Source organism: Equus quagga, chromosome 13, assembly GCF_021613505.1.
Source record: "Equus quagga isolate Etosha38 chromosome 13, UCLA_HA_Equagga_1.0, whole genome shotgun sequence".
Classification (NCBI taxonomy): Eukaryota; Metazoa; Chordata; class Mammalia; order Perissodactyla; family Equidae; genus Equus; species Equus quagga.
Genome location: NC_060279.1, coordinates 18,114,795 through 18,136,477, shown reverse-complemented (window position 1 = coordinate 18,136,477; position 21,683 = coordinate 18,114,795). Strand labels below are relative to the sequence as shown.

The following is a 21,683-nucleotide window of genomic DNA, read 5'->3' as shown; positions in this document are numbered from 1 at the left end:
ATTTGGATGTGGTCATAAGGACTGGGTCACTCCCGGGACGTGCCAGCTCTAGGAAGTGTCACAGCACAGAGACTCTACTGTCCTGAGCCTACATAATCATCTCTCTGTCTGGAACAGAGATAGGATGGTGGAAAAAGGGATTTTCAGGGGCCTTTTCAACCTTCCCAGTACCCCATGACCTTGTTGTGGTGTCTGGGCTGCACTGACTGTGTGGCTCTTTCTCTGTTTACTATTCACTAAGTATGGAGCAAGCCGTCTGTGTTTTTCCTTCATGGCTAACTTTTTATTGCACTTGTTTTGGCAGGAACTGGGACTGGATTATTATTTACTAAAGTCTTCCCAGACCAGAGGTCTCTGGTTTGAGTGGACTTTTTTTTTTTTTTTTGTATTTCTGTTAATTTTTGTTCTGTTTTGTTTTTGCTCTCCTGGAGTGACCTCAGGTAGCTCCATATGTCTGCACGAGGACATGCACTTTCCTTTCCATATTTGTAAAACTGGGAGATGGAACCTGGTGCATCAAAGTAGGATTCTAAGCAGGAAGAAAATGAAATATAAAAGAATATAACCTATTAAGTTATGAAGTCCCAAGTAACAAGGCAAATAGAGTGACCACAGAAATTGTTTCAAAAAAAATAATTACCCAGTTAGGTAAACAGAGGAGGTGATGAAATCATCATGCACCTAGTCCACTTTGCCCTACATCAGGTGGATGATTTCTTCAAAGAAGACATCTTGCTCCCATATCAGTCTCTTTGCCTAGAGCTTCAGAAATGGATATTTATAAAGTGGGTATTGTAAAGTGAGAATATTTTGTAAGGAAGGGTTAAAATTTTAGTTAGTGCAGCTTTTCATCCAGTAAAATAGATAAAATATTGATGATTACATTCAGAATGACCATGCGAACCAAAGCTTAGCCCCCAGTAAAGTCTAAATTCCAGGCTGGTTATAAGACAGTTTCTGCTTCATTCTGGACAGTGCATAAAGCAAACTTTACCATAAGCCACATGTCATAGACCTTTCAATCTTTACTGGACTTGAGAGATAAGGTTGTTCAACTCCCTCTTTTTACAAACGAGGGAACTGGACCCTGAAACATTAAACATCTTCCTCAAAGTCATCTAGATGGTATGTCAAGATGAAGCCAACGTCATACAACTCATTCCTGTAGGTTACTCCTTTTCCATGCTATGTGTCATCAATATTTCTTGCTGGCAACTGAAGTCTCCTTCTCTTAGTTTAATGTTCGACGTGAGTTTATTACTGCTCGTAGCAAAAGGACCTTATTAAAACACCTATTTACCTGTAATGGCATTTATGAGACCTTAGGTGCACTTGTGTCTCCTTAAATCTGGACATAGTCAGGACAGCCTCATTGTCTGTAACTCCCTGTAGTGGCCTCACGATATGTGTATGTTTAGTGCCGCCATCAGGAATTTAGGGGCTAAGGTGAGGGGCTGCAGGTGGACCCAGCCTTCATGGGGACAAATCCGAAGGCACATTTTTCTGATCTTCATGGACCTGTAGGTGTCCTCTACATAGGGTTTCCTTCAGATCCACATGATGTGGAAATCATGCCTTTCCGTTTCTCCCTTCCCCTAAGGGCTGCCCCCCAAGGAGAAGGCCCCTTCTCTTTACTTCTTTCAGAAAAATTCCCTTATCTCTAAGGGAGTTGAAGAATTCTGGCAAAGAAGCTACTAAAATGGAGACCTTGATAATTCAGTTTGGAAACTTTGAAAATAAGGGAATCTGTTGAGACTAGATTTTTCTTATCCTTTGAACGACTTTAACATTCATTATCATTCATTATCTACAGTGGATATAAACTATAGTAATAGCTAATATTTAACCTGTGAGATAGGACCAGTCTTATCCCAGTTTTACAGATGAGGAAACTGAGGCATAGGGATTGGTCCAAGGCAAACACTTAGTAAGTAACACTCAGGACGTGAACTTAGGTCTGCTGATAATTCTAACCACTTGCCCAACTGCCTCCTACCCCTTAGTCTTGTATGTTTGGGGTTTAATTCATCTTTGGCCTTCTGAAGAGTAACTTTTTAAACTTTCCTATCTCAAGAGCAGGGCAAACATGTCCATCAACGAGCAATCAGAGAAACAAGGAGAGAGTTGAGTCGCTGCAAAAGGCTCAGTTTTGAAAGTAATTCTGTTTGGACGAATATCCTTCGGCCTGATATGAAACACAAACAAATCTTCACCACAGTTTTCCCTATCTTTTCCACTCCTTATTCTAACTAAAACTTTGGTGCTTACGTTTACTTAACTTTTCAAACAGCCTAAAATAAGACTTGAATCATCTGTGTTTCTTTTCCATTTTCCTTCCCGCATTAGATTTTCATGATAAACCTCAAGCGCAGAAAGGACAGACGGGACCGGATGTTACGCACGCTGTACGAGCAGGAGATTGAAGTCAAGATTGTCGAGGCTGTGGATGGAAAGTGAGTCGGTTTTTTCTCAGACCCTTGAAGATGGGGTTGGAGCGGGGATTTGCCCTCTCTGAGAGAAATTTAGTCCTGGGTGGGAGGAATCTGTAGTCATTAGAAGATAGACATGTTTTTACAATAGCTACTTGTACTTACTTTGGGAGAAATCTACTTTGGGAGAAACTTTATGACTTACAGTAGTGTATATGTTAATTTCACCAGGTAGAGCAGGCCTGAAATCCACTCGTCATTCAGTGATCTCTTGTCTTCATTATGCTGAAAGCTCACACTGGAAGTGATTTTCCCCTGTCTCTGGGAGTTCTCACAGTGGTTGTGGTGGTTTCCAGCTTTCTGTAATGTGTTGGAAGGAATGTGTTCAGAGTAGCCTTCAGAGCCTGATTTAGAGCAAAGTGTCTAAACTTGGGCGACCTGAAGAAAATAAATGGAAAAAATGCATAACAGTCTGTGTATCCTGTTGCATAAGATGCTTGCTGCAGTCTGCCTGGGCTGATCACTTTTCCTGGGAATGTGGCAGGAAAGTCACACTGATACTCAGTTGGATTCCTTCAAAGGTTTTTGTTATTGCTGTCATTGTTACTTCGTTTTGCTTTGCCCTTTTATCTGACATTCTATCTCAAGGCATAGATTTATGCAAAACCTGCAGTTCCATGTTTTATGTTAGTTGGGAATATGAATGGCTCTAAGGAGTATGGCTAGAAGCTGTTGTGGAAGTTCTTGTGATTCCTTTAGAGAATCTCATCAATGTTTCTCAAAGCATGGCCTGGACACCCACATTAGTGTGCTCAGAGGCTGGTTAAGAGGGCAGCTTCCTGAGTGCCATCCCAGAGCTGCTGAATCGTGATCTCTAGAGCTAGGGCCAAGAACCTGCATTTAAGAAGCCTCAAGGTGATTCTTGGGTAAGATTGCCACATAAAATATAGGACACTTAGTTAAATTCATCCTAAATATTGCATGGGGCTTAATACTAAAAATTGTTCATTGTTTATCTGAAATTTAAATTTGGCTGGGCATTCTATGTTTTACTTGCTAGATCTGGCGACCCTATTCTTGGGTGCACTAGAGTTTGGAAACACTGCTTCAAATACTCCTGAGAGCCCCAATCCCATTCATAGGCCACATGGACCAGAGGAAACTAGTTGAGTGGTGAGAGTTCTTTATATATTCTAGATAGAAGTCTCTTGTCAGATACATAATTTGCAGATATTTTCTCCAATTCTATGGGTTGTCTTTTCACTTTCACAATGGGGTCCATTGAAACACAAACGTTTTTAATTTTGATGAAGTCCAATTAATATTTTTTTGTTGCTTATGCATTTGGTGTCATATCTAAGAACCCATTGCCAAATTCAAGCCACAAAGATTATTTCTGTATTTTCTCCGAAGAGTTTTTTAGTTTTCTCTCTTGTATATATATGTATCTTACACATTAGATCTTTGATCCATTTTGAGTTAGTTTTTTATATGGTGTGAGGTAGGGGTCAAAATTCATTCTTTTGCACATGGTTATCTAGTTATCCCTGCACTGTTTGTTACAAGGACTACTCTTTCCCCCATTAAATTGTCTTGGCACCCTCATCAAAAATGAATTGACCATAAATGTAAGAGTTTATTTCTGGACTCTCAATTCTATTCCATTGATGTATATGTCAGTCCTTATTCCAATACCACACTATCTTGATAACTGTAGCTTTGTATGTAAGGAAGTGTAGGCCCTTCAACTTTGTTATTTATTTATTGTTTTTAAAGATTTTTTATTTTTCCTTTTTCTCCCCAAAGCCCTCTGGTACATAGTTATATATTTTTAGTCGTGGGTTCTGCTAGTTGTAGCATGGGAGATGCTGCCTCAGCATGGTTCAATGAGTGTTGCCATGTCTGCACCCAGGATCCGAACTGGCGAAACCCTGGGCCACCAAAGCAGAGCATGCAAAATTAAACGCTCGGCCACGAGGCGGGCCCCACAACTTTGTTATTCTTTTTCAAGATTGTTTAGGCTATTCTAGGTCGCTTGCATTTCCATATAAATTTTAGCATCAGCTTGTCATTTTCCACAAAAACCGCAGCTGGGATTTTGATAGGAGTTGCATTGAATCTGGTGATCAATTGGGAGGAGTATTTCTATCTTAACAATATAAAGTCTTCTAATTCATGATCATGGGATCTTTCCATTTATTTAGATCTTCTTTAATTCTTTGAATGTTGTTTTATAGTTTCAGTGTAAAGTTCTTGCATTTATTTTGCTAAATTTATTCCAAAGTATTTTACTTTTTTTGATGCTATGGTAAATGGAGTTGTTTCCCTAATTTCATTTTTAGATTGCTCATTGTTAAGTGTATAGAAATACAATTGATTTTTGTATTGATCTTGTATCCTGAACCTTGCTGAACTCATTTATCAGTTCTAACAGTGTGTGTGTTTGTGTGTGTGTGTATTCCTTAAGATTTTCTATATACAAGACTATGTCATCTGCAAATGTAAATACTGTTGCTCCCTCTTCTTTGATCTGTATATCATGTATTTATTTTGCTTGCCTAATTACCCTGGCTAGATCCTCAAGTACAGTGTTGAACAGGAGTGGTAAGAGTAGACATCTTTGTCTTGTTTGTAATATTACAGGGAAGCATCTAGTCTTTCAACATTAAGTTTGATATTAACTGTGGAATTTTCACAGATGGCCTTTATCGGGTTGAGGAAATTCTCTTTTATTCTTATTTGGTTGAGTGTTTTTATTGTGAAAGGGTGTTGGTGACTTAGTCAGTTTTGGCTGTCATAACAGATTACCATGAACCAGGTGGCTTAAACAACAAACATTTATTTCTCACAGTTCTGGAGGCTGGGAAGTCTGAGAGCAGGGTGCCAGCATGGCTGGATTCTAGTGAGAGACCTCTTCCTGATTTGTGGATGGCTATTTTCCTGCTGTGCCCTCACATAGCGGAGAGCACAGAGTGGAGAGAGGAAGCAAGCTCTCTCATGTCTCTTCTTGTAAGCACAGCAATCTCATTTATGAAGGTTCCACCCTCGTGACCTAAGACCCCACTTCCTAACACCATCAACGTATGAACTTGGGGGGAGTATAAACATTCAATCCGTACACAGTTGGATTTTATCAAATGCCTTTTCTGATGAATTTTGTTGATCTTTTCAAAGAATCAACACTTGGTTTTGTCAATTTTCTCTCTTGCTTTTCTATTCTCTATTTCACTTATTTCCACTATAGTATTAATTATTTTCTTCCTTCTGCTTGCTTTGAGTTTACTTTGCTCTTTTTTCCTAGTATCTTAAAATGGAAGATAAGATTATTTATACAAGATATTCTTTGCTAATATAGGCATTTATGGTTATAACTAGACTTCTAAGTACTGCACTAGGGGCATTCTGTAAGTTTTGGTGTGCTGTGTTTTCATTTTCATTCATCTCAAAATATTTTCTCATTTCCTTTGTGATTTCCTCTTTGACCCATTGGTTCCTTTAGGAGTGTGTTGTTTAATTTCACGTATTTGTGAATTTTCCAAATTTCCTATTCTTACTGATTTTTAGTTTCATTCTCTTGTGGTTGGAGAACATAACTTGTATGATTTCACTCCTTTTAAGGGTACTGAGGTTTGATTTATGGTCTGTATGATATTTATGGTCTAAAATATGGTCTTTCTTAGAGAATGTTGCACGTGCACTTGAGAAGAATGTGTATTTTGGGTGGTGTGTTCTGTAGGTATTTGTTAGGTCAAGTTGGTTTGCAGTGTTGTTCAAGTCTTCTATTTCCTTGTTGTTCTCCTGCCTAGTTGTTCTTTCTGTTATTGAAAGTAGGGTATTGGAGTCTCCCATTATTATTATTCTTTTTTGAGGAAAATTAGCCCTGAGCTAACATCTGCCACCAAGCCTCCTCTTTTTGCTGAGGAAGACTAGCCCTGAGCGAACATCCATGCCCATCATCCTCTGTATGTGGGACGCCTACCACAGCATGGCTTGCCAAGTGGTGCCATGTCTGCACCTGGGATCTGAACCAGTGAACCCTGGTTTGCTGAAGCAGAACGTGCGAACTTAACCACTGAGCCACCAGGCCAACTCCTACCCACTATTATTTTTGAATTATCTATTTCTCCTTTCAGTTCTGTCAGTTTTTGCTTCACGTTTTTGCTCCATTGTAAGGTGCATATATATTTATAATTGTGTCTTCATGATGGATTGACTCTTTTATCATTAGAAAATGTTCTTCTTTGTCTCTAGTAATAAATTTTGTCTGATGCTTGTATAGCTCCTCCAGCTCTCTCATGGTTGCTGTTTACCTGGTATGTCTTTTTCCATCCTTTTAGTTTAAACCTATTCACATCTTTGAATCTAAAATCTGTCTCTTGCAGACAGCACACAGTTGGATCATGTTTCTAAAAACTCATTCTGCTAAGCTCTGCCTTCGATTTCAGGGTTTAATCCATCCACATTTAATAATTACTGATAAGGTAGATTTATGTCTGCTGTTTTCTATACGTCTTACATCTTCATTGTTTCTCTATTCCTCCATTATTGCTTTTTTGATTCAAAAAGATATTTTCTACTCTATCATTTTAACTCCTTTGTTATTTCTTTTACTGTATATTTTTTAGTTATTTTTCTCAGTGATTGCCTTGGGGATTACAATTAGCATCTTAATTTATAGCAATCTAGTTCATATTAATACTAACTTCCTAGAAGAAAACATAGAAAGTAGGCTCCTTGAGCTCAGTCTTGGTGATGGTTTTTTGGATTTAACACCAAAAGAAAAGGTAACAAAAGCAAAAATAAACAAGTGGGACTACATCAAACTAAAAAGCGTCTGCACAGCAAAGGAAACCATCAAAACAATGTATAGGCAACTTACTGAATGGGAGAAAATATTTGTAAATCATATATCTGATAAGGGTTAATTTCCAAAATATATAAAGAACTCATACAACTCAATGGCAAGACAACAAACAATTTTATTAAAAAATGGGCAGAGAATCTGAATAGTCATTTTTCCAAAGAAGACATACAGATGGCCAACAGGTACATGAAAAGGTGCTCAACATCACTAAGCATCAGAGAAATGCAAATCAAAACCACAATGAGATATCACCTCACCCCTATTAGGATGGCTATTATCAAAAAGACAAGAAATACAAGTGTTGGAGAGTATGTGGAGAAAAGGGAACCCTTGTGTACTGTTGGTGAGAATGTAAATTGGTGCAGCCACTATCAAAAACAGAGGAAGATTCCTCAAAAAATTAAAAATAGAACTACCATATGATCTAGTAATTCCACTTCTGGGTATTTATCCAAAGGAAACAGAAAAACTAACTCAAAAAGATGTATGTACCGCCATGTTCATTGCAGCATTATTTACAATAGCCAAGACATGGAAGCAATCTAGTGTCCATTGTTGGATGAATGGGTAAAGAAATTGTGATATCTATCTATCTATCTATCTATCTATCTATCTATCTATCTATCCACACAGTGGAATATTATTGAGCTGTAAAAAGAAGGAAATCTTGCATTTGTGACAACATGGATGAACCTTGAAGGCATTATGCTAAGTGAAATAAGTGAGAGAAAGACAAATACTATATGATCTCACTTATATGTAGCATCTAAAGAAAAAAAGAACTGAACTTGTAGATATAGAGAACAGATTGGTGGTTGCCGCAGGCTGTGGGGGATAGGTGAAATGAGTGAAGGGGATCAAAAGGTAAAAACCTCCAGTTATAAAATAAATAAGTCATGGGGATGTAAGGTATAGCATGGTGACCATAGTTATCATTAACTAATATACTATATTGCATATTTGAAAGTTACTAAAAGAATAGATCTTAAAAGTTCCCATCACTAGAAAAAAAAATTTGTAACTATGTGTGGTGATGGATGTTAACTAGTATTAGTGTGGTGATCATTTCACAATATATAAATATCGAATCATTATGTTGTACACCTGAAACTAATATAATGTTATATGTCAATTATATCTCAATTAAAAAAACCTGAATTTCCACAGTATACAACAACTGAGCTGCTCTATAGCTTCATTCCTTTCCCTCTTCTTTGTTCTGTTGGGGTCACACAAATTACTTCTTTATACGTTATATACCCTTTAACACAGACTTCCAATTAATGCTTCATGCAACTATAGTTTAAATCAGATAAGAGAAAAAAGAGTTACAAACAAAAAACCAATGACACTGTCATTTATATTTACCTAAGCAGTTACATTTAGCATTGCTTCTTCTTTCCGTGGAAGTGAGTTACTCTCTCGTTTCCTTTCATGTCACTCTGAGGACTCCCTTTAGTATTTCTTGTAGAGCAGATCTGCTAGTGACAAACTCTCTCTCGGTTTTTGTTTATCTGGGAGTATCTTCATTTCTTCTTCATTTTTGAAGGGTAGTGAATCTAGATATAGAATTCTTGGTTGAGTCTCTTTCAGTCAGCACTTTGAGTATGTCAACCTACTGCCTTCTGGCCTCTGTGGTTTCTGATGAGAATCAGCTGTTAATCATACTGAGAAAACTTTGTATGTGGTGAGTCACTTCTCTCTTGCTGCTTACAAGATTCTCTCTGCTATTTTTGTGTTTAACCTTTTTTTCTTTTTACATTTATGTCCAAAGATACATGCATGCACACAATTCCTCTCCTCATTCCTTCCTGTCCTTATCCCTTCCAGTGTTTAATGCTCCTCTTAACCACTTTCCTTCATTAGGAAAATACTTTTTCAAAATTGCCAAAAAACTGATGATACTTAGAACTACATTGGGCATTGTGAGGGTTGGGCATTGTGAGGGATACACAAAATATAAGACACTCTTGTCTTCACAAAGCTCGTAATGGTGCCATGACACAGTAACCCTGAGGAACTCCTAAGGAGTGATGGGAAAGCTGAGAAGTCTTTCTCAGCATGCATAAAGGCAGAACCCTCTCTTCTGGCTTCTATGGTGGGGGCATCTCAACTTGTTAATTTTCAGACATGTTGTCTGTCATGCAGGGCTCTCAACACAAGCCAGCTGAAGGCCCTGAATATTGAAATGCTGCCTGGATACCGAGATCCTTACTCCTCTAGGCCTCTAACCCGGGGTGAAATTGGCTGCTTTCTTAGCCACTACTCTGTCTGGAAAGAGGTAAATAATGCTTTACTTAGATGTGCGGTTTTGTAATGAGGAGGAAGGAGAGTGGGACTTTGTAGGTAAATTAGGACCAGACACAAAGTGAACCCATAACTGTTCTAGAAGTATGCTTGGAAATTGCTGTTGCTTCATGTCTCCCTCTGACACAAGGCAGGCAACAAACAAGGAAGGGTAGCCTTGGTGCCACTTGGGATGATGACAGGGGAACATACCGGTGTTCTGGAGGCCACACTCCTGTTGATACATTCTCATCTTTAGTAGAAATGCCTTGTATGTATCTAGCATGTCATCAATTATTCAGTGATTTCAAACAAGATGTCACACATAAGTCATGTGAGGTGGGTCGGGAAGGGTGGGCTCATTTTACTCGAGAGGAAATAATTAAATATCTTGTCCAGGCCAGGAGTGGCAGAGGCAGGACTTGAACCCATGTCTTACAGACCAGACATTGATGGGAGTAGTATTGGAGTGTGGGGTTTTTGATTAAGGGTCAATTCCCATAAGAAAAGAAAAAGTCCCTAAGAAGGGCCCTTTGAATGCCTTCTCTCTTTGAATGATCCAGGCTATGCCTATCTTTTTTTTCTTTCAACTTTAAATGAAATGTAATAGATTTGTATAAAAGTATGTAGATCATAAAATACAGGCCAATGAAGTTTCACAAACTGAACAATACACTCATGTTAACCAGCACCCACATCAAGAAACTGGTTACCAGCACCCTAGAAGCATCTCCTCTGTATTTCCTTCTAGTCATTAGTCCCCAAGGATAATCACCATTCTGACTTCTAACAGCACACAATAGTTTTGTCTACTTTTGTACCTTTTTTAATATGAATGGGACCATCTGGTATGTACAATCTCTCAACATTAGATTCGTGAGATTCATCTATACCGTTGCATTTAATTGTAAATCGTATGTTCTCATTGCTGTAAATATAACCCAGTTTATTTATCCATTCCACTGTTGATGGATTTTCTTAGATTCTAGTTATAAGCTATTATATATTGTGCTGGCATACCCTCAGCTTTCTAATACTTACTTATTGAATAAAAAATAAGTACCAAACTTTTCATAGGGTGTCTTCCCACTGATGACCTTTATAGGTAATTGACCGAGAGCTGGAGAAGACTCTTGTTATTGAGGATGATGTGCGTTTTGAACATCAGTTTAAGAAGAAGTTGATGAAGCTGATGGATGACATTGACCGTGCTCAGCTGGATTGGGAACTGATGTGAGTGACAAGACAGGCTTATCAGAGAGCACCAAGAGGCACTCAGTCCTTCTCAAGGGGCAGCGAGCCCCACCTCCCCAGCTGGTGGGAGATACAGCTCAAGCCTCCACTTACCTGTTTTTCACTCCATAAATGTTCCCAGAAACAAGAAGTGCATAGAGGATAGCCACTGGGTTTTGCATCTATATGTTCTGCAGTGTGAGAAAGAAACTATGGGAGATTCTTTAAAAGACCTGGAGTCTGCCTATAGATCAGGGGCCTCCAGACTGAGCACTCACTTGGGAGCACAGTAGAAATCCCACCTGTGAGGCAACCTGTTACATAGAGGAGATGGAGAGAGAGAGGAGGAGGCATTCATTCAAGGGCAAGAGTCCTGTGTCACACTTGAGCCTCAGCTCCCAGGAGAGCAGTTTCCCTCTGCAGCCCCTGAGAGTGTGAGAGGTTGGAAGGTCAGTGGGAGAAAACTTCTGCTTGGAATGGAAGCTGTGCAAACAGGGGAATGCTGGCAGCTGGTTTGGTGGAGGGTCAGAGGCTGTCACAGGAGGACCAGCCTCACCAAGGGAGCGCTGGCTCTGCACTGACGTCTAGTTAATGCTCCTTGTCTGCTGCCTCTGGGAATTGAGTTCTCTCTCTCTCTCAATCTCTTTCTTTCTCTCTCTCTCTCCCTCTTCTTCTCATTTTCTTTTTAAACCAAAATGACACTTTTTACTTCTCTTCAATGGGGTGAAAGGTCTCAAGCATTATGCTCCTCCCCAGCTGTGTGTCAAAGGCAACTCCATCAAATGAGAGCCTGTTCCTTTGGAGCAGCTGCAGCAGAGAAGCTGTCCCTACCCGTCCCCTCCCCAGAGGGGACCTTAACTACGGGCCCAGCTGGGATAGTTACTCTCTCAGAAAATGTACCATTCTCAGCTCAAAAGAAACCTAGCGATGGCTCAACGAACCCATGGGAAACAGACCCAGAAATCAGTACTATGTAATAGAAAGAGAAATAAGAATAATAAATGTAATAAAAGCCCTAGCTTCTTATTATATATCAGTCATGTGATTAGATTCTGCACTGTCCCTTAAGACCATTGTTTGTTCCTATAATCCTCCAGAAGTCACCACACCTCAGCCTTTCTGAATCTGTGGCTCTGCGGCCTGTGATTAAGGCCTCACAGTCACGGAGCTTGGAAGCTATTTTATGCTCACATGACATGTGCATAGGCAGCTTTTACTTAAGCCTGAGAGCCACAGAGGACTCGACTCAAGGAGTCTATGGCTTAGAACTGGCATATGTCGCTGTCCGCTTGTCGTTTGGTTGGTTCATTTCACAGGACAAAGTACTAACAGATCCAAGAAAGGAGAATGATTGTCTGATAGGGATACAGGAAAAAAAAAAAGATATTTCCTAAATTTCACATATTGATCAAGTCAAAATATTCCATTGAAATCTATTATACAATCTTAAAAAATGATAGGGGTTTCAAATTTTTACCTCTCATTTTCTAAAATGAATAAGAAACAAATGTTACTTAAACCCACAACATGAAAGCTGATAAGGTCTCCATGGCTACATTACTAAATTTCTCCAGAAAAAAGAACTAGTAAGTGGGAAGAGTAGAACAAGCCATTGGAATCACCTAGGGCAATGCTGTCCAATAGAAAAATAACATGAACCACATACATCATTTAAAATTGTCTAGTAATCACATTAAAAAAATGAAAATAAATTATGTGAAATTAACTTAAAAAATGTTTTATTTAACCCAACATATCCAAATATTATTATTTTAACATGTAATCAATATTTAAAAACTATTAAGATAGTTTTTAATAGTTTTTAGATAGTCTACCTTCTTTTTTCCTATCATCTTCAAATCCAGTGTGTATTTTACACTTATAACTTCTCAATCCAGATGCTAAATTTTCAGCTGCTGAAGAAAACTTAGGCCTAACAAAACAATAAATTTTGTTTAACAGAAAAAATATTTTACGCATCTTCAATTTTAAAATTTACATTTAAATTAAGTAAAATTAATAAGTTGAGTACAGACTTCATTCCACAGTCAGTCTAGCCACGTTGCATGTGCTCAACAGGAGTTTCTCCTCCACTTGGGGTACATGGGAGAAATTCAGGTTTTAGTCTAGAGAGACAGTGGCGGAGAGGACGTATAATTGATGTCCTCAGAGGAACTCAAGGGGAACACAGACTTGCTCTAGAAATCCTGGGATGTTTTGACAAGAAGAACCCCTTGAATGTTGAAAGAGATAGTTTTAGGGCAAAATAAAGGAAGTGGCTTTACCTGGCAGAGAGGAAGCTGGCACCTCCTCAACTGGCTGAGGCGAGTGGGAAACAAACAGATTCCAGACCAAAGGAATGGATGACAGATCCGTGAGTAGACTAGGGGAAGGTGGGGATGGTTGTGAGTACATCCTGTGTTGCAGAAGTTGTTCATGGAGGACAGGATGTGCCTGGGTGCCTTTCTTAGAACGGAGCACCCGGGAGGAAGCGTGAGCACAGCTGGGTGAGTGTGATGAGGAGAAAGCCATGTAGGCGTTGTCATTCATTCTCCCCAGGAACCCCCTTGGGGCCACTCTGGGGTTCCCAAGTCTTTTACTGCAGACTGTTTCTTTCCCACAGTCTTTTCTGTCCTGTGTTTACCACCAGCATTTGCAGAGCTGTGCAGAAAACATTGAAGGCTGAAACTCTGGGGACTTGAAAACAGCAAACTCAGGATTCTCACATCTGGCCTTTTTTGTGCCCTTCCAACCTTGTAAACACAGCTGGAAATCCCATACCATCTTTGGGAAATGATCTGAAAGATCTTTTAATCTCTCTACATCTTAACTTTTAGGCTGGAACTGTTGGCTAGGCAAGAATAGTTGGGATGTTGATAAATGGAGGTGGGGAAATAGCCACATTGATGGCAGATGACAGTCATGGTTGGCGATATGATGCTTTTTGTGGTGTGGTGCTTTCAATAGAAGACACAGTGGGTCCAGGCTTTCAAAAGTGTCTGCAAAGCAGTACTCCATTCTTATGGTTGTCTAATATTCCAGTTGGAATTTTTCTCCTCCACCCATTTCTTTCAGTTATATTGGTAGGAAGAGGATGCAAGTAAAAGAGCCAGAGAAAGCAGTGCCCAATGTGGTAAATCTGGTCGAAGCTGACTATTCCTACTGGACACTGGGCTATGTCATCTCTCTGGAAGGAGCCCAGAAGCTGGTTGGAGCCAATCCTTTTGGGAAGATGCTGCCAGTGGACGAGTTTCTGCCGATCATGTACAATAAGCATCCTGTGTGAGTCTCCCTGAACTGCCTGTCTGTCCCTTGGGCACAGCCCAGTTCATGAGTTATGCTGCTCAGATTCTGGGTAGTACTTGATATTTTTTAAAGGTGTACTGCTTTCCTAAATGATCTTTCCATAATCATGACCCAGAGAGGTTGACTCAAGTGATTATCCCCTTTTACAGAAGGGGAAGATGAGGAAGAAATGGTGAGTCTTGCATAGGGGTCTTCTTTAATGCCCATTGTGTAGTTTAACTGGACATAATCTGCTCAGTCCTCCCCTTGTCTTTGATTTTCTCACTTCTATAAACTCATACACCTCAAAGGTGAAGGTCATCTTCCTAAGCACCTCAGAGTTTTCAGTTGATTTTTCAGTCTATTTGTTGTACCGTTGGCCAGGCAGGGGCTCACAATCTAGTCAAGAACCTAGACCCGTGAAGAGTCATTGTGATATATTGTGATACCTGCCGTCACAGAGATGTGTTAGAAGCTCAGGGAGAGCGGAGGTGGCCTCTGAGCAGGGTATCCATGTAAGAAGGCAGTGTGCTCTGGGTTCCCATAGCCCAGGAGTTCACTCTGACCTAGCACTCATCAGAGTGTGGCAATTGATGGCTTACCTGTCAGTCTCCCCGATAACCTGTGAGCCCTTGAGGCAGGAACAGTCTTACATCTCCATGTCCTTAGATCCTGGTCCAAACTCTACACCTTGATCTGCTCAATCAGTGATTCCTAAATTCATTAATGGAGCAGGATACCAGGTTCTAACCTCGGCTCCTTCTCTCAGTTGCTGGGTGATCTCCTCACTAGAAAGTCTTCATTTTAGTGTTGAGAGTTCCTGTCTTGCATGTTGCTCATTTTGTCCTCAGTAAAGATGGAGCTCCTCACCCTCTTTTATACACCATGTCAGAGACTGACTTTATCTCTGTGTCCTGGCACCAACATGGAGGTCAGCCATCAGCCCCTTAACAGAAAGGAAATTAACACCTATGGCATACTCACAGACCCAGAAGCCAAGTAGATGTCGCCTCATATAATCTGTACAGGAGCCTTAGGAGGAAGGTCAAGTCATCCCTCTACTTTACACTCACAGGGAGCTGGACTTAACCCTAACCCTAACCCTGACTCTAACCCTAACCCTAGGCTGGATGGTGGAGGTGGTATGCCTCCAAGCCAATACCATTTCACTGGCCCTATCACTGCTGTCCAGATCTCAGCTGTCTAATTTATTAATCCAGAACAGGGCATTTTTCTAAAAAGTGATCACGTTTATTTATCATTATGGTCCAACAGAACTTAATTCTTAACTTTTAGAGCAAGACCTGAGATTCTTTTTTTAAACTAATCTGTCTAAATACAATAGGAATACCCTGACCTTTTTCTTTGTGTTTGTTTAGACAATCTGAAAGCTTCTAAAGAAAGCTTTACCGTATTTTTAGACAAAAGTTTTCCACAAAGGATACAACTTAAAAATTAATGGAGGTGGGCCAGCCTGGTGGCACAGCGGTTAAGTTCGCACGTTCTGCTTCTCAGCGGCCCGGGGTTCGCTGGTTCGGATCCTGGGTGTGGACATGGCACCGCTTGGCACACCATGCTGTGGTAGGCGTCCCATGTATAAAGTAGAGGAAGATGGGCACGGATGTTAGCTCAGGGCCAGGATTCCTCAGCAAAAAGAGGAGGACTGGCAGTAGTTAGCACAGGGCTAATCTTCCTCAAAAAAAAAATAATAATAATAATGGAGGGGCCAGCCCAGTGGTGTAGTGGTTAAGTTCATGTGCTCCGCTTTGGCGGCCCAGGGTTCATGGGTTTGGATCCCGGGCACGGACCTACACACCACTCATCAAGCCATGCTGAGGCGGTGGCTCACATATAAAACAGAGGAAGATGGGCACAGATGTTAGCTCAGCAACAATCTTCCTCAAGCAAAAAGAGGAAGATTGGCAACAGATATTAGCTCAGGGCCAATCTTCCTCATCAAAAATAATAATCATCATCAAATGAATCTGTGACAGTTTAAGAGATAACCAGCACGGCCCCTCTGCTCTTCCCCTGCTCTGTAAGCATCTGCTTCCTCATGCACCTGTACACCTCTTGTTTTCAGAGCTGAGTACAAGGAGTATTACGAGTCCAGGGACTTGAAAGCCTTCTCCGCGGAACCCTTGCTCATCTACCCCACACACTACACAGGCCAGCCGGGGTATCTGAGTGACACGGAGACCTCGACCATCTGGGACAATGAGACAGTGGCCACTGACTGGGACAGGACACATTCCTGGAAGTCCCGGAAGCAAAGTCGCATCTACCGCAACTCCAAGAACACAGAGGCCCTGCCGTCACCAAGCTCCCTAGACACAGTGCCTTCCAGGGATGAGCTGTGAAGGCTCCAGGGGCGGTCACCACCCTTTGGTTTTTCTAATGGGCTGTTCATCTGTTTGCTCCAGTTTCTTTTCGTGGTCACAGTCATCCAATCTAAGTGGTCTAATTTGATCAAAATTAATGTATTTCTGACAGAGAAGGAGAATAGGGAAACCAAACCCAAATTTCTTAGGATGGCTAGAAGATAGACTTTATGGCAACTGTTATGAAAAACCCCAATCCAGACACCTAGTCGTTCAGCTCATTATCCAGATGATACTGGTTCCCACATGAAGGTTGAACAATATGGCTCAGACTCTCGTCCAAGAGAAAGGTGATCAGCATGCTGTCACATCAGTAAATGGGTCAGCAAGGCAGCCAAGCCAACTGGACCACATCTGTTGGTCTGGTGGGCCCATTTTATGTCACAGATGTGACCTTGAAAACTTGTGTATCTAACAAGTTTGGGGGAAAAATCAAATCACTTAAAATCAAATTAATTGGGCTTTTTATTTAAAGGCATTTTGTCATGAGCCTTATTTCAAAGTGAGTTTTTCCTCTTTGTCCTCGTTATCCAACAGGGATGGGCATTTGGGTCTGAGTCTTGGCCTTTGACTCTCATGGCAATTGAAGCTGTCATAAAGTTTGCCATGTGGATAGAGTTTAGTCTATATTTGAGGGTTTGTTTAGATATTTGAGGAAAGAAGAACTCAAACTTTGACCTTTTTTTATTGTGGTCACTTGAGTTAGGATGCTCTATTTATGAAGATAAATTTAATATATAAGGGGTTAGGGCTGGTGTGTAGTTGCTGTCCCCCGGGTTAGACGCCTCTGCGGCATGTCAGATTCTCCCCTGCCCCTCAGCCTGGGAAGGAATCGCAGGTGTGACTTTTATGAGTCACTGTTAAGAGGCAGAGCGCGTTCTCAGGCCAGCAACTGTCCTTGCCTGGGTTTTTCATTCTATATTGAATTATTTATTTTACAAAATGTGGGGGAAACAGCTGTAGGATAAGATAGAGAAACAGATGTTTCAAGCTTTCATTGCACCTGAGGAGTGGTCAGTGTAGACACGGGTTCAACAATCCAGTTCTCCCGCAGTTCCCAGCCTGACTCTTGCAGAAAGGCCTGTTGAATGGGAGACAACCATCTGGAAACCAATGATTCTCCATTTCAGGTGAGAGACCTTGGTCAGAAACAGTGGACTGATCAACAGATTTAGCCCAATAACCAGGGAAGCTCTTGGAGTCAGGATTCTGGGCAGACAACCTCTCTGCTTTCTTCATAGATTGATGTTATGTGCAATGCAGAGTTGGACGACATCATCTCATGCAGCTCCACAATCTGTGATCCTCAGATACCTTGTGATGGTTTGCTTCAGGTTTATGTTCTCATGCCCACAAGCAGTAAATTGCCTCCAGAAGTACCCTCCCAGGGGAGAAATACACACTCTCCTCCCTCGATGTCCTCAATGTCAGGCTCTGCAGACCCAACAATCTGAGCTTCCTGCTTTGGAGCAGAGCCCATGGGCAGGGTTGCTGCGTGTAGGAAGCTTAGTGCTCACAGTGACGACCCCAGGCTGCAGGACAACAAGGCAGCTCGCCTTCCGCGAACACCCGCCTCAGCCTCCCTTGTTGACTTACTGTTAATTTTCTTCTACGTTGACTAATAAGCCAGGAGACGGAGGAAAGGGACCTCAGCTGACTCCAATTTTTATTGCTTAGACATCGCTGTCAGGGCTTGACTTTTTTCTTCTAGAAAACCAGAAAGAGCATCCAGGGAGCTAAGTGAAAAACCCTTAGGTGATCCCTAAGATTTCCTTGGGTATTTTGTGTGTTGTTTGCATATTTGAGTGTGTGCAAGTGTGTGTGACTTTCATGACTTTTTTTAACAGGGTGCGAGGTGACTAGGGTACTGGGAGTGGAGGAAGACTGAGTTGATTTTTGTGTGATTTTGTTTAAAAGAGAACATTTTTTTTTTTCCTTTTTCCCTGTCAGCTGGTCTGGTGGGTTTATGAATTCTCATTTTTAGAAGATATTGTTCTTAAATTCTAGAATGTTAGATTAGGACTGTTCTACTGTGAATAAAGTTCTGGCTCTGTTAGCCCAGCCCTTGCTTCTCCGTGCTCAGGTCTAGAGTTCCAAGCAGTGTTCTTTTGCTGTGAACATCGTGCACTATGGACCTAGCATTTCTTTAAACAGTCGCCTCTCAAGCAATCCAGGGGTTCCTTGACCTCATGATTCTTCCTCCCTCCCCTCTGGTCTTCAGTCAAGACATTTGACCTTTGCAGTGTCAGAGGCCTTTGTCTCTGACCATACCACCTGCTCTCTGCCTCTGGAAGTTAAACTCCATCTAGATTCCCCATCTGGATCCCTGTCTGGATCTTGGGATCCAAGGTAGAATCTTCTAGACAGACACCCCCAACTTCAGCAGTGCTGGTGCTGCTGAGTGTTCTGAGCATCTGCAATTGCAGAGGACACACTGCCCAGGCCTTGCTTTGGGTTCCCCGGAGACTGATGCAGGAACTCTGGAAAACAAGAAACAGCCAGCATCCCAGCATCCTACACTGTCTGTCATGCTATGTCGTTTCAGGGTGGGGAAGTGATAAACTACTTGCCTTCTAGAGCTCTTTTTGAAAAATTAAAAAAATCAGCTCAATGCTATGATTGTTCATTGGTTCTTCCAACACCGATCAATTGCCAACACTACTGGAATTTCCAGGTCTGCACTGGACCAAGGATGTTGGAGGCCAGAGATAACCATCACTGCTGCATGATCCCCATGGCAAGCAAGAGGTTGGTCACTGACCTTCCTGTCCAGTGGGGGTTATTGTAGACTGCTGGGTAGATGTGGGTATGCTGAAAGGGATTCCAGGCTGCAGGAAGTCAGGAGTTCCCAGTGGTTGGGTGATGATAGAGGGTCCATGTTTCATTTTTGTGCTATAGGTCAGTCTATCCATTCATGAAAAGATACTGAGATGCTTGTCCATGGCCAAAGAGCTTTTCCCAGCTTGGGGGGAGAGAGAATCCATGTTGGCCTCAATGACCCCTTGAATTTCAGATCAGACTTCCCCAAACCTGAAAAACCAGGTGTGAGCAGCACCTTGTTGCAGGCCCTGTGCTGGGCACTGCGAGGCTCAGAGGATTGGGAAAGGTCTCCACTGCCGTGGCTCCATGGTCCAATGGAGGAGCCATGCAGGCAGGATGGCTTTATTTCAGAGGCTGGAAGAAAGTGGACCCCAGGACCCCAGAGAACCTAGTTCTGCTGAGGAGGACTATTGAAGCAGCTTTGCTGGGAAGGTGACATTTGTGTTGGTTTTTGGAACAGGAGTGGGAGTTTCAAAGAGGGAGGAGGGTTGGGCACGGTGCATGGGAATCCTTTCTAGGCATTGCGAAGGCGTGGGACTGTGAAAGGGCCTCCTGGAGAGTGATGGGGAACTGGGTAGGACTGAAGAGTCAGATATGACAGGAAATGCTTATGACAGATATAACAGGGTCGATGCCAGGAAACAAGACTTGAGACCCAATAATGATGACAAGGTAAGTCGGCTACCCTCCCTCTCTGGACTATGTCATCATGAATGTAGAGGCCATTGTTCCTGTGGGAACTCTAGGTTTGGTTACTTTCCTGACAGACAATGCAGAGGTTTCTAGTAAAATGTTTGTGTCTAAAACAAGAAAAGTTCCCATTCAGCTACAAACTTGGGAATCTTTTCATTTATGGTTGCTACAAATCACTCTAACTAGTAAATGTAAAAAAAGATGAGTCTTCCCAAGAGGCTTCTACGATGTGATTTTGAAACATTCTTTCCAAGTAAACAGAGTGGCAGCGAAATGATCCGGAATGATCTCCATGACCGACAAGAAATTAATTCCCCGAGGAGTTAACTAATGACAAGGTGACAGTTAAAATGAAGCTGGTCATTTGGTAAGAAAATAGCATGTCATGGGTGACATAGTCAGAAACCTAAGAGCAGGCAGCCTTAGAAATAATCGTCATGCCCATATTTGTGTTTTGTGGTGATGTTTATTATTTCAGAGAGAACCTTCCTCCCTTAGAGATGTTCTGATTAAATGTGGCAGAGGGAGGAAGGCCAGGAGGAGATGGCAATTCCATGTTAGAGGGTCTCCCTGTGAGCAGGCTGATGGCAGCCCTAAGTCAACACAGGGCAGCTGGAACAAGGACAAAGATTCTGGCCAGTGGTGGTCAGTAAGCCCTTTTGCCTGGTGGGAAAAGAGAGAAATAATGATGGTGGGTTTTATTACGCACACTGTATTACAATTGATTACATAGAAAATGGTGCCTCCGGTTATCACGAGCGCAGAACAAGATGAAATGGCTTGAATTACAACATCAAGAATTTAGATGAGCTTTTAGGAAGACTTTATTGACAGAACAATTAAATACTCAATAGGATTCCAAGGCAAGAGTGGAAAGGCTCCATTTAAATTTGTCATTGGTCGGGAGAATGACTTCCTTCTGCTCTAACACATCTAAAATGGCCTGTTTTTGTTTCCACCCGTACACGTACTAATACTTGAGATGATCCCTGCTCAGCTGCTCCTGCGACACCGGCTGGGCTGCTCCCAGCCCAAAGCTATCCTCCCATCTGCCCTCAAGAGGGGTGGAAAGAATGAAGAATTGCCTCTGAGGATGGGTTTCTCTTTATTTTTAATTTACTGGGTTTATTTTTATGCCCCTCCCTGTAGTTTCTTCAGCTTGGCTGCCTCTGGAATGGGTGTTTTAATAAAATCTCCACGTCTGAACAATTCTGGGCCTTGCAGAGCGCCAGCTTTGCAGCTCCCCCCGGGTCCAGAGGCGGCTCCTCTGGGCGTTTCCCGTTCTAAGGGAGGCTGGACAGATGTCTGGGCTCTGGCTCATGGGAGAACTTGATTTTCAAAGTGTAGTGGACAGCCCTCTCTCTCTGTTCTTCAGATAAGCTTAGAAAATAATCCGTGACAGAGTGTCCTCTCCCAAAAGAGAACTGGCCGTTTGGAGAAGACACCTAGCCAGGAGTCAAGAGGTCTAAGTGTTGATGGTGTGGTCTGCGGGGTTAACTGCTTTGAAAACTGCTAGCACGATTGTGAAGACTTGAAGGGAATGTGATGTTCAGGCTGGGCACAGGGAGGACACCCTGCACAGAGCTGACTGTGAGGGGACAGAGGAGTGGCACAGGCCTGAGGGAATCTGAGGAGAGAGGCGAGAGGTGGCTTCCAGGGCGCAGCACACACAGCCCAGGAGAGAAGCGCCAG

General features: G+C 41.9%; 1 protein-coding gene across 4 annotated transcripts in view; it reads left to right on the top strand.

Moving 5' to 3' along the window:
• COLGALT2 (collagen beta(1-O)galactosyltransferase 2) overlaps positions 1–19,694 on the top strand; it is a 104,984-nt gene extending 85,290 nt beyond the window's left edge. For 3 of the 4 annotated variants that reach the window (XM_046680531.1, XM_046680534.1, XM_046680533.1), the window contains exons 8-12: positions 2,347–2,453; positions 9,442–9,574; positions 10,685–10,812; positions 13,888–14,094; positions 16,181–19,694. In XM_046680531.1, the coding sequence (XP_046536487.1) occupies positions 2,347–2,453; positions 9,442–9,574; positions 10,685–10,812; positions 13,888–14,094; positions 16,181–16,457 (852 nt within the window). In that variant the 3' untranslated portion in view covers positions 16,458–19,694. Of the gene's footprint in view, positions 1–2,346; positions 2,454–9,441; positions 9,575–10,684; positions 10,813–13,887; positions 14,095–15,476; positions 15,603–16,180 lie in introns of those variants that run through there. The other variant, XM_046680532.1, reaches the window with a different exon arrangement.
• The last annotated feature ends 1,989 nt before the right edge of the window (positions 19,695–21,683 follow it).